Source organism: Myotis myotis, unplaced genomic scaffold (genome assembly GCF_014108235.1).
Source record: "Myotis myotis isolate mMyoMyo1 unplaced genomic scaffold, mMyoMyo1.p scaffold_m19_p_12, whole genome shotgun sequence".
Lineage (NCBI taxonomy): Eukaryota > Metazoa > Chordata > Mammalia > Chiroptera > Vespertilionidae > Myotis > Myotis myotis.
Window position 1 is genome coordinate 47,037,856 of NW_023416316.1, and position 13,701 is coordinate 47,051,556.

Sequence of the window (13,701 nt, forward strand, 5' to 3'; positions counted from 1 at the left end):
TAATAGGGAAATTTAGTTTAACAAAAAGATTCATTTGTTTTTCTGTATAATTTCTAAAGTAATTCTACAACTTTTCATACATCATTTTAAATGAAACTCCAGTATAAGTAAATTTTAATTGTTTAATAGAGTTTAACACATGAATTTAATGATATACTATCAGTATAAGATTATACTACCTATTTATAGTGTCTGTAGAAAAGATTGCAAGACATTCAGTATCTGAGAAAGAAAATCAATCAGAATATAAAATCTGATTTTAACTTAAATTTTTTTTAGAGTTTTATTAATCAAGATAAAGGAAAAGAAACAGAAGATGAAGATAAATCAGAATCATTTATGCAGAAATATGAGCAAAAAATCAGACATTTTGGTAAGTCCACTGTTTGAATTACCTTCTATAACATCTATTATTATATAACTAGAGGCCCAGTGCACGAAATTCATGCACAGTGTGGTGGGGGTTCGGGGGAGTCCCTCAGCCTGGCCTGTACTCTCTCCAATCCAGGACCCCTCGGGGGATGTCCGACTGCGGTTTAGGCCTGATCCCGCAGTTGGACATTCCTCTCACAATCCAAGACCACTGGCTCCTAACCCTTGCCTGCCTGCCTGATCGCCCCTTACCACTCTGCCTGCCTGCTGACCTGATCGCCCCCAACTGCCTCCCCTGCCACCCTGATCGCCCCCAACTGCCCCCCCTGCCATCCTAATTGTCCCCAACTGCCCCCCCTGCCGGCCTGATCCCCCTAACTGCTCTTCCCTGATGGTCTGCTTGCCCCCAGCTGTTCTCCCCTGCTGGCCTGATCACCCCTAATTGCCTCTGCCTCAGCCCCATCACCATGGCTTTGTCTTGAAGGACGTCCAGAAGATCTCTGGAAGGTCTCCTGGTCAAATTAGCATAATACTCTTTTATTAGTATAGATACTACCCTATAGTCTTTATTTACTCCACATCCTCTTTCCATTCCCCAGCTAGTCTTTGCTTTATCTTTTTCCTCTTTGCTTCCTTGGTATCTGGTTATAGGACTAGCTTTTATCCCCCCACCTCTCTAGGTTTTAGATACGATATTATATAATTCAAGCAGGTCCTTGAGTTGTTATTCAGATAAATATAGTAATAGAAATATGTATACAAAGAACTGAAAAATAGTTTTCTTTGTAGGGGAAAAGCGTTACGATAGGGATTAATGTAAGTGAAGGCTTCACAGAGGAGGTAACAGCTGAACTGGATTATGAGGAACACGTAGGAGTTATCCATATAGATAAGGAAGCAAAGCAACAGCACATGCAAAGACACAGTTGGGAAGCAGCATGTTGTTGTAAGATTTATAAGCAGTGTGATACTGCTGAAGTAAAAATGCCACTCAGAAGTGTTAGGAGTTAAGCTTCAAGTCATGTTTTTTTATCCCAAGTAATATGTTCATTTAGTAAACATAGTTTTTATTTGTAGTATATTAATACGATTTTTAAATGGCATTTTGAGATCTCTTTCCTATTGGTGTCCCCTCCCCCAAAAGTATTTAGAATTTCATTCGTCCTCAACTATGTCATGGCAATAGATACTTTAGATTTTTTCCTTCTTTTTATGCAGTTTAATCATAAAATACTCATTTCCTCATACTTTTTATTTAAAAATATAAGCTGTGTGTTCTGTTTAATTCAAACATAGTATCTGAAAAAGTGAAGTTTATTGTTATATATGTTATTATTCTGGTATCATTTATAATAGAAAGAAAAGGATAAACAGTCCTCCCTTGGTTAGATATTAAAATTTGTAAATGAGTAGAGCCCAGGTCATAAGGATAAAAAGCAAAATTTTTGTAAGTCTTAGTTGTGATAATGTGAGTTGTCACTCACACCTCCAGTTCTCTTCCTAGGCCTATGTATTCTGCTGTAGGAAACAGTACCGTATATTGCTTGCTCTTTCAGAGCATGGCTGCATCTGGTAGAAGAGCATCCCTCAGGTGTCACCAGCTGACATGTTAGAGGCGAGTTGCTTTGGAGCCATGTAAAACCAGCCAGTGTGAAATAGTTCCCTCACTTTTGCTGTAAACTTGGTCAGAAGCAATATTATGTGGGAAAATATCTCAACCTTACAAGGTGTAATAACCCACCTGGCACTATAACTGTATGTGTCTTCAGTAAAACATTTCACATTCAGTAAACCTGGTGTTTCTTGATAGTGATGTTCCTAATACCAGTGAATTTCACAAGCCCATTGCCTTCATTTTTCACTGGATCAGTAAGTAATGTGGTAGGGGATAGAAGTCATTTAGTAAGACCACAGATGTATTACTGATAGAAGAATGGAAGGAGAGAAGGCATTACCAGATCTAGAATGGGCTTGTTGAAGTGAGGAACCAGTGGTTCCTCCGAGATTCACTGATTTCTGCTACTGGTTTTCATTGGCTATCCTGGAATATTGATGGGGAGATCCCAGGCTGTTGAATCTCTGCATAATCTCATCTGCCATCATGACCCCTTAGTTTATAAAATACTGTGTAAGCAGTGAGATGACTGATAATGGTTGTCATAACATTCACAAATGATTAATAAACAATTGTTTTGCCATTGTATGTGTGGGCTTCCAAGTGTCTCATCCTATAATACTAACCAGAGCCATACTGTCTTCAAAGCCAATCAGACTTTATAGCCACTCACGGATTCACATTGTGCCTGTTTTTTAGTGGAAATGCACATTGACTTTTCATGTTGAAAGAGATAGCCTGCTTGCTATAGCCCATTGGATCCTCCAGAAATGTACTAAGATTGTAGGCTCCCCCAAATTTCCTGTGTTTTATTTCCAGCTTTCTGGCATGTTTATATCTTACCAAGACATCTGGGATACCTGCTACTTCCGCTCACCAAGTTCCATCAGTGTGAAGTAGACCAATTTACAGTTATGTGGAATGATGAGATAACAAAGTCCCTGTGAACTAAATTGTAGCACAGAGTTGATAGAGACCTGAGGCAAGACAATGAAAGTTTAATGCTGTCCCTGCTGGTGAAAGCAAATGTTTCTGGTGGTGTTTGCTTAATGTGGTAAAGGAAAAAAATTTGTCAGAATGATAATATTGATATACTTCTTTGAAGTAAACACATCTGGAATAGCAATTGTGATTAAAGCTTCCAACTGTAGGTTTTCCAAACTTGCATTGCATTCCAAACTTTCGGAAGACATGGGCCTGGTACATGGGACGCTATAAAGGGCTACAGAGGCTTTCACACCAGTTCTTCTCTGTGGTCTCATGTGCAATTAAAACATTTGTCCTAACTTTCCCTAATAGTATTTGTTGACTATCTTTCTTATGTTGCTTTTAACGTTATAACTAGATGGAATTTGCCATCTGATGATAAATAGTACAACCATATTATGGAGTACTGTGAGGCACTGAAATCTTGATTATTATTTTCCTCCTGCATTTGTACTTAATCTAGTAATCCATGCTTTATAAATATAAATATAAATATAAAAATATCAATTTAGAAACAAAATCTATTTTCTAGGACAAATTTTACAAAAGTTTTATTCAAAGTTATATGAATCTTTGACATTACTGTCTTTATGATCAGCAGAACTGCTTTTTGATGATCTAACACAGTTTTCAATGGCTCATCTGTTGACTTCCAGCCAAATTTAGCTATGATTCAGCAATTTTTGAATCTATGTAGGATGTTGTCACTGGGAATTTTATCAAAAGCTGTGAAAAAGAAAAGAAAAAAGCTGTAAACATTTGCATAAATACTATGATGAGATTTTTTTCAGTGACACCGAAGGTTTATAGTCACAGTCTGTTCAATGACATCAGTTAGCTATCGCTTTCAAGCATGTCAATATCCTATTTTTGAAAAATATTTAATATCAAGTACTCTTGAATACAATGTGAAGTGAAATGAGCAGAAAATAAATATGGAGGATATAATTCTAATTTTGTTTCTTTGAAAGTCATCCTATATAATAAAAGCCTAATATGCGAAGTGTCCAACCATTTGTTCGACCAATCACTATGACGTGCACTGACCACCAGGGTCCAGACACTCCGACCAGTAGGTTAGCTTGCTGCTGGGATCCAGCCAATCGGGACTGGGCGAGATGGGCCGGACACACCCAGGAGCCCTCCCACAGTCCCTCCCCGGTCCCAATCATGCACTGGTTGGGTCCCTCAGCCTGACCTGCACCCTCTCGCAATTTGGGACCCCTTGGGGGATTGTCCACAGGCCAGGCTGAGGGACCCCACCAGTGCACGAATCTGTGCACCAGGCCTCTAGTTAAAAAATAAGCCCAGAAGGAAATACATAAAAATGTTAACATTAATTATCACTTAGAGAATTGCAGATAATTTTTATCTCCTGGATTTTTCAAATTCTTCACAATAAATATACTTTATATAATCTGAAAAAGAAATATTTAGAAGGTTTTATAGTAAGAAATCAAGGATGGTTTAACATTAGAAAACTCATTAATATGATTCACCGTATTAACAGACTATAATAGTATAACCACAAGATTTAGTGAACAATTTGTTATAGGAAGAATAGAAATGTCAGAGAAATTTCTAGAATGTTTAATTGGGTAATGGAGCCTAGGAAGCACTGTAGATGGTAGGGAAAAACTAATGGGTTTGGTTTCAAATAAAATGAGTTTATGTGCAGGCATGTAGGTAGAAATAATTGTCTGGTGGTAGGTGATTGGGAATAAAGGAGACCTGTGGCTCAGGAAGTATAGAAAAAAAGTCATGTATCTTTCATTAAGAAATTCACAACCTAGTTGGGAGATTTTAGCACATAGAAAAATTAAGATAGTGAGTATAATTTGAAGGATTAAAATTTTTATTATGAGTATAATGTAAAAAGGAAACGGAAATTATCAAGATTATATATTTGAGGGACTGTGTTAAGAATCAGTTGGACTATTAAAAGCTGATGGATGGATTGGGATTTAGATGTTTACCAGGAAAATTTAAAGGTGAAATTATTTTAAACTATTTTAATTTCTCAAAGTAAGGTTTTTCAGGTATCCAGATAAATTGGTTGGCTAGTTTAAATGACTAGATTATCCTTAATCAAAGGATTAGTTTACTATTTGATGAATGAATTGTTCATATTGTGTGAATATTATCAGTGTTTACTCTGTCAGACACTGTTTTAAGTGCTCTAATATGTATTGATTAATCCACACAAAAATCCTGTAAGTTACTATTTTTAGCCCTATCATAATAATAAAAGGCCAAGAGGCGTCACAGCCAAAACGACCAAACAACCAGTCACCATGAGGTGCATGGAGCACCTCACGCCCCCCTCCCCCCCACCTTTGGCCCACAGGCTCCAATCGCAGCAAGGTGGACGGGGCTGCGCAATATCGCCGCTGGGCCTCTAGTTTTACATAAGAGAAAATGGAGGCCTAGAGGTATAAAGGAACTTGTCCAAGGTGTAGTAAATGGCCAGTATTTGAGCCAAAGCAGGTTAGCCTTAGATTCTGTTTTCTTAGCTATCATGCTAGATTGTGTTACTCTCCATTTGTTTATAAATTCCAAAATAACATTAGCACTTTCAGGTATGTTCTGTTCCACTAAGGCATTGATTCTATTGATATATTTGTTCAAGATTCCACACTCTCCCCACAAAGGTCTATATGGAATACCTATAACCTAACTTATAATTTTGTAATAATTGGGTGTACTTTTTGTTGTTAATCCTCACCTGAGGATATTTTTCCATTGATTTTTAGAGAGAGTGGAAGGGAGAGGGAGAGACAGAGAGAAACATCAATATGAGAAAGACACGTCGATTGGTTGCCTCTTGCACACACCCCTACCAGGGCCAGGGAACCTGCGGCCAAGGTACATACCCTTGACCAGAATCAAACCCAGGACCCTTCAGTACGCGGGCCGACACTCTATTCACTGAGCCAAACCAGCTGGGGCTGGGTATACTTTTTTTTTTTTTTAATATATATTTTTATTGATTTCAGAGAGGAAGGGAGAGGGAGAGCTAGAAAAATCAATGATGAGAGAGAATCATTGATTGGCTGCCTCCTGCACACCCCACACGGGGGATCGAGTGGCAACTCAGGCATGTACCCTGACCGGGAATCAAACCGTGACCTCCAGGTTCTAAGGTTGACACTCAACCACTGAGCCATGTTGGCCGGGCTGGGTATATATTTTTTAAATCAAGTCATGGCAAGTATTCCTCAGATAAAGAAAAGCTATGGTCAACTTCAAGGGTTAATTTTGTCTTGGGAGTATGGGTGGAAAGAGATCAACCAATGAACTTCTATGCATATACAGTATACATAACCTATGAACACAGACAATGGGGTGGTGAGGGCCTTGAGGGGGATGGGAGTGGGCTGGAAGAGGTTAATGGGGGAGAAAGAAGGACCTATGTAATACTTTCAACAACAAAAAATTTTAAAAAAAAAAATAACATTAAAATTATTGTTTAAACATTCAATGGTACCCTTCTTCATGGCCCCTACAAGTGTCACTAACCCTTTCATATTATCTTGCCTGCAAAAGAAACCAAAATGGATAGGATTTTGGTGCTTCAGTGAGTCATTATGCTGCCATGGAGAAGTAAACAGGAGAACAATGCCCTCTCTATGGATAGTAGATAGAGTTGAAAATATTGCCTCTTCAGAAATGTCACAGAGCTAAGATAAAACTGCTTTATAGGATTTATTTTATGACTTCAGGTATAAGCAATAAGGATTATGCTTCCTTTAGATATGATCCTCAAAAGTTATTAAGTTCTTTAATTACAGTTTGAGAAGTAGTTTCAAACAACTTCTATGGTTATTCTGCTTCTCAGAATTGAAAATGACGTAATCACTGTATCCAGAATGTTGAGTAAATAATGATAAAACTTGTAAAACTCTTTATAAGAAAATGCTAAAATGCTTTTTCCCCTGTGTTTTTTAAATGAAGACAAATTAATCACTTATTTTCAATTGATTCCCATGTTGCTAAAGGTGTATTTCTTTTTTTCTTTTTATTTAAAATATATTTTATTGATTTTTTACAGAGAGGAAGGGAGAGAGATAGAGAGCTAGAAACATCGATGAGAGAGAAACATCGATTAGCTGCCTCCTGCACAACTCCTACTGGGGATGTGCCCGCAACCCAGGTACATGCCCCCGACCGGAATCGAACCCGGGACCCTTCAGTCCGCAGGCCGACGCTCTATCCACTGAGCCAAACCGGCTTCGGCTAAAGGTGTATTTCTCAGTAAGACATAGGTCTTCAGTTTTGTTCTTCCTTGTGTTCTAATGTGGAACTTTAATATATGGAAGTTCATTTTGTGTCTAGAGCAGCAGTTCTCAACCTGTGGGTCGCGACCCCTTTGGGGGTCGAACGACCCTTTCACAGGTGTTGCCTAAGACCATCAGAAAACACATATATAATTACATATTGTTTTTGTGATTAATCACTATGCTTTATGTTCAATGTGTAACAATGAAAATACATCCTGCATATCAGATATTTACATTATGATTCATAACAGTAGCAAAATTACAGTTATGAAGTAGCAATGAAAATAATTTTATGGTTGGGGGTCACCACAACATGAGGAACTGTACTAAAAGGTCGCGGCATTAGAAGGTTGAGAACCACTGGTCTAGAGGAAGGATTTACTGCCAAACTATTAAGACAGCTTAATAAAATTTTCATGATGATTCAGTAACATCCAGACTTCCTTGGATGAGTCTAAAGCACTAAATATAACTATGTTATACTTAATTTATTCAAATATAAAGCTGACTGGACAGAGTTAAATAAAAACAACACTTTACTGGTTCCATGATCACTTGGGTGATACTGACTTTTTGACTAAATTTCGTATTAATTTGAATAAAGATGAAGTTGCACCTTAAGTAGTATTTGGCTTAGAACTTCAGTTTGATATTTGAAGCAAAGTGGCAGCCATTTGCAAATATGCTTAACTGATTTTTAAAAGATTTTGTTTTCTGTGTATACAAACAGAATGACTAAATAGTTAACATGATTAAAATATTTAAAGTATATTGTTTGTTTTTTTTAATATGTTTTTATTGATTTTAAAGAGAAGGGAAGGGAGCGGGGTAGACGGATATGAACATTAATGAGAGAAACATTCGTCAGTTGTCTCCTTGCACGCCCCCTACTGGGGATTAAGCTCTGACCAGAAATCAAACTGGTGACCTCTTGGTTCGTGGTTCTATAGCCACCTGAGCTGGGCTAAAGTATATTGTTTTTATAAAACTGACTGGATTAGTTTCCCATGCTGTCAACATTTTACCATATCATCTTAGACATTTTTTAATTAGAATGTAGCTTTTCTGAACCTCCTACTAATTCTTTGTTTGCTAAGTGTAGTTTCTTGAGGTTTTGCTGTCTTTTTCATCTTTCCAATAGAAAAAATTATATTCTGTGACTAAATAATGTTGAGTCTCCTAAAATCATCTTTTTTTTACTAGATGACCAGCCATCTCACTTTGCCCTGGACTTCGGGCATATACCCCCAGATATAGGAGTTTTGGCATTAAATCAATCACTCAGCTTAAGTCTGACTAATTATCTGGAAAAAAAACAAAAACACCTTTCTGTGAATTTTGGAAGCTATTTCCAATATACTGCATATTGCTTTAAAAGAATTTTATCCCTCTTCATTTGCTCTTTTATATGACATATTGCTGTGGTAATATGAATCATCTTTAAAGATAATCATTTTAAAATACCATTGTTTCACTTATAAGAAGAAAGTATTTGATATTCATGGTTTAATTCTTTTTTTACAGGTATGTTGAGTCGATGGGATGATAGTCAGAGATTTTTATCTGACCATCCATATCTTGTATGTGAAGAAACTGCTAAATATCTTATTTTATGGTGTTTTCATTTAGAAGCTGAACAGGTATCGTGAACTTTAAATTTCTGGGAATCTTAGGGGAATTCTGATGTACTTCTTTGTTTTTTAATATTACTTTAAAATAAGAGGGTCATTAAATAGAATTACGCTTTTTGTTTTTGCTTTCAGATCTACTTGAATTACTGTGGGGATTTTTTTTTTTAGTTATTTCAGTTGGCACCTGGAAATCTTTTTCTAGTGTGCCTCCCCTGGGCCCCCATCTCTCTTGTTCCCATATGCTGTAAACCTTTTAAAATATATTTCCAGAGGTATTTCTTATTTTAATCTATTTATTTTCAGAAAGGGGCTCTAATGGAACAAATAGCACATCAAGCTGTTGTAATGCAATTTATTATGGAAATGGCCAAAAACTGTAATGTGGATCCAAGAGGGTGTTTTCGTTTATTTTTCCAGAAAGCCAAAGTAAGTAGCTATTTGGTATTACAAATGGGAATGTTAGGCCTTAGCTGAGACCTCTTTGATCAATATACATCAAAGGAAGCCATTCAGCCAGGATGCCACAGACTAAATTCTGTAGATTTTATGGTGGAAAGAAAAATTATATTGCTGATTTTATGCTAATTTTACACGTGTATGTATTCAGGAAAATTGGAATATTCCTTCATCCAGTAAATATTGAGTATTAATGCAAAAGCATAGCTGTTTAAGAGGCTAAAGATACAGTGTAGAATGAAATAGATACAGATAAGTCCATGTTTAGAACTTAAAGTTTAATGAGATGTCAGACTTTTGTAATGAAAAAATAGGAAACAACCTAAAAAATGCAACAAAGAGGAATGGCTAAAAACAAACTGGTACATAGAATATTAGGCAGCCACTAAAATTATATTTTGAAGAATTTTTAATCTGAGATAATGCTTTGCTATAAAGTCAGAAGAAGTGATACATATTTATGTTGGCCATGTTAAAGAAAAATAGATATGTCTAGAAAGATTAAGTATCATTTCACACTCACTAGATTAGTAAATTAGCAAATTGTACAAGAAATAGACCAATAAGAATTTGCATTCACTGCCTGTGAGAATATAAATTGCTACAACCACCTTGGAACTTTTCCTTGTAAAGTTGAACAAATACTCTTGCCCAGAAATTCTCCTAGGTATATATCCTAGAGAACAGATTTCTCAACATGTAGTCCAGGGACACTCATGGGTTTTTAGTAGTAATAGGCTTTGAGGAGGCCCAGGGTAAAAACTGTCGTTATAATAATACTAAGATGTTATTTGCCATTTTCACTCTCATGAGTGCAGCAGAGATTGATTCAGAAGCAGATGTGGGAATCTAGCTATCTTCTATTAAGCCAGACTTCTCACAAATTTTTTTTGTTTGTTTTGGAAATTGTTTTGTTTTGTTTTTAATCCTCACCCGCAGATATTTTTTTCATTGATTTTTAGAGAGAGGAAGTGAGGAAGGAGAGCGAAATAAAAGGGAGGGAGGTGCCTTAGATGTTTTGGCTCCGTGGTCTGTAGAGCCTTGGCCTGTGGACTGAAGGGTCCCAGGTTTGATTCCGGTCAAGGGCACATGCCTGGGTTGCAGGCTCCAGTAGGGGGCGTGCAGGAGGCAGCTGATCAATGATTCTCATCATTGATGTTTCTATCTCTCTCTCCCTCTCCTTTCCTCTCTGAAATCAATAAAAATATATTTTTTTTTTAAAAGAAAGAAAGGTAGGGAGGAAGAGGAGAGAGACAAACTTTGATGTGAGAAAGACCCATCGGGGAACCAGTAACTGAAGTACATGCCCTTGACTGGGAATCGAACCCTCAACCCTTAGGTCCACAGGCTGATGCTCTAACCACTGAGGAACCAGGCCAGGGCAGTTTAAAAAAAAAATAAAAACATAAAGGTTAACATGTAATAAGTTTGTTACTGTTATGTTTTAGTTAATATTTTTTAAATTCTTCACTTTTAATTTCTAACATAGTAAATATTAATAGAATTAGCTCATATAAACAGGAGCTCTTTAGGTTCCTCAGTAATTTTCAATAGTATGAAGTCCTGAGACCATAAAGTTTGACAATTGTTGCCTTAGAGAAACTTGAATAGATGTGCACTAGCAGAATTGTTTATAGCAGAATTGTTCATAACAGCAAAAAGCCTGGGAACAACCCAGATGTCTGTTAACAGTAGAATGAGCCAGCATCAGTGCGAATAAAAAGCAAGAAAGTAAAAACAGGCTACAGAATGATGATATATCTAGTTCAAAAACAAGCAGAACTAAACAATATATTGTTACGATACACATAGATAAGCAGTAAAACTAAAGAGGTATAGGAGTAATGAAGACAAATCACAATAATGGTAACCTCAGAGAGAGAGAGTGGGTATGCTTTTGGGAACTGATTTTAAGGTACTAAATAGCAATGATCTATTTCCTAATTTGTGTTACGTATATAGTGGGTTTTGCCCAATAAACTATACATATATTTTAACATGCTCTTGCACACATGGCACATTTAGTATACATAATTAGAAGTTAGAAGGAAATATACCAAAAGTTTAACTTTGATTATACGTGGGTGGTGGAATTATGATTTTTTTAATGAACATATTTCCTTTTATAAATTAAAGATGCCATTGTATTTTAAATTAAAAAGAATATATTAAGATGGTGGTAGTCCTACCTTAAATGTTCTAAACTCTTCTAAAGTGTAACCTAAATGGGAAATTTCCCCAAAATAGTAGAGTTTTAATGAGTAAGTGATTGAGTTGGTATTTTAGCTAGGTTTCTGATGACTATTCTAAAATTTCACTTATCACATAGGCATCAAAAAAATTTTTTTTCTTTTTTATCTTGCATTAATGGCTATGTTTGAACTTGTGCTTAATAGGATAATGGAACATAGCCACACTATGTATATTCTTTGAAATTTAATTTGACAGAATTGAACTGAAAGACACTGAAGTCTTTAGATCTTAACACTGTTCATAATAATTTTTTAAATTAAAGAATAACTTTCATGGGTGCTTACTTTGTGCCAGGTACTATTATAAGCACTTTTCATGGATTAACTTCTTAAATCCTCATAACATTTTATGAGGCTTATTCTCTTTTATAAGTGAGGAAATTAGCATAGAAGAATTAAGTAAGTGACCTATAGGTTACTTTAATAAAAATCAGTCAAATCTCTCTAGATCTAAATCCCTAGGTCTTAGGCATGCAGGAAGACTAGCAATTGTGTTACTTGATTCCTTTAATAGTTTATTTATTTATTTATTTTTTCTTCAAATATTTCTTTAATTCATCTCAGTTTATCTGCTCCCTAGTTTTGAGGTACTTTGTTTATATTCTTTTGTAGTATCAGTTGTTAAGTTGCCTTTAATTTTCACCATCTTAGTTCTCATAACTAAGATGAGGAAAATAAGGAGTGCATTTTTCTTTTTCTTTTTTTTTTATTTTATTAAATCTTTATTGTTCAGATTATTACATTTGTTCCTCTTTTTCCCCCCATAACTCCCCTCCTCCCAGTTCCCGCCCCACCCTCCGCCCTCACTCCCCACCCACTGTCCTCATCCATAGGTGCACGATTTTTGTCCAGTCTCTTCCCGCATCTCCCACACCCCTTTCCCCCCCAAGAATAATCAGTCCATTCCCTTTCTATGTCCCTGATTCTATTATGATCACCAGATTATTTATTCACTTGATTCTTAGATTCACTTGTTGATAGATGCATGTTTGTTGTTCATAATTTGTATCTTTACCTTTTTCTTCTTCTTCCTCTTCTTAGAGGATACCTTTCAGCATTTCATATAATACTGGTTTGGTGGTGATGAACTCCTTTAGCTTTTCCCTATCTGTGAAGCTCTTTATCTGACCTTCAGTTCTGAATGATAGCTTTGCTGGATAAAGTAATCTTGGTTGTAGGTTCTTGGTATTCATCACTTTGAATATTTCTTGCCATTCCCTTCTGGCCTGCAAAGTTTCTGTTGAGAAATCAGCTGACAGTCGTATGGGTATTCCCTTGTAGGTAACTGAGTTTCTTTCTCTTGCTGCTTTTAAGATTCTCTCTTTGTCTTTTGCTCTTGGCATTTTAATGATGATGTGTCTTGGTGTGGTCCTCTTTGGATTCCTTTTGTTTGGGGTTCTCTGCGCTTCCTGGACCTGTAGGTCTATTTCTTTCACCAGGTGGGGGAAGTTTTCTGTCCTTATTTCTTCAAATAGGTTTTCAATATCTTGCTCTCTCTCTTCTTCTGGCACCCCTATAATTCTGATGTTGGTACGCTTGAAGCTGTCCCAGAGGCTCCTTACACTATCTTCGTATCCGGATTCTTTTTTCATTTTGCTTTTCTGGTTGGGTGTTTTTTGCTTTTTCGCATTTCAAACCTTTGCCTTGATTCTTGCGTTCCTCTGGTCTGCTCTTGGGAGTCTGTATAGTATTTGTTATTTCAGTCCATGTATGCTTAATTTCTAGTTGGTTCTTTATCATAACATCCAGCGTCTCATTAGATTTCTTGAAGATCTCACTACATTTATCGGCGGCTTCTAGACAGTTCTTAAGAGACCTTAAAAGTGTGGTTCTGAACTCAATATCCTCCATTGACAGTTTTGTCCTGTTTCTTTGTCTCCGCATTTTTTATGCTTTCTTGGTGCACCCCCTAGTGGTCTTTGTGCGCAGTCTTGTTGTAGATAAGCCTTGATTGTTGTCGGCAATACCGGGGGTGATTTGACCTCCAGGCTAACTGGCTATCAATAGTTTATTGCATAACAATTTCAGAAAGATTATTTTGGGGATATAAAGACTAACATTCCATATGTCCACACAAGTACCATATATTGGCCAAAGTGAAATGCTGT

General features: G+C 36.5%; 2 protein-coding genes across 7 annotated transcripts in view; one reads left to right on the plus strand and one right to left on the minus strand.

The window, feature by feature from the left end:
* CDC37L1 (cell division cycle 37 like 1) overlaps positions 1-13,701 on the plus strand; it is a 46,806-nt gene that overhangs the window by 8,280 nt on the left and 24,825 nt on the right. For all 5 annotated transcript variants that reach the window (XM_036331031.1, XM_036331032.1, XM_036331030.1 and 2 more), the window contains 3 exons: positions 280-373; positions 8,779-8,894; positions 9,189-9,311. In XM_036331031.1, the coding sequence (XP_036186924.1) occupies positions 280-373; positions 8,779-8,894; positions 9,189-9,311 (333 nt within the window). The remainder of the gene's footprint in view (positions 1-279; positions 374-8,778; positions 8,895-9,188; positions 9,312-13,701) is intronic.
* Positions 3,499-13,701, minus strand: part of AK3 (adenylate kinase 3) — a 37,423-nt gene continuing 27,220 nt past the window's right edge. For both annotated transcript variants that reach the window (XM_036331036.1, XM_036331034.1), the window contains one exon: positions 3,499-3,700. In XM_036331036.1, coding sequence (XP_036186929.1) covers positions 3,694-3,700 — 7 coding nt within the window. In that variant the 3' untranslated portion in view covers positions 3,499-3,693. The remainder of the gene's footprint in view (positions 3,701-13,701) is intronic.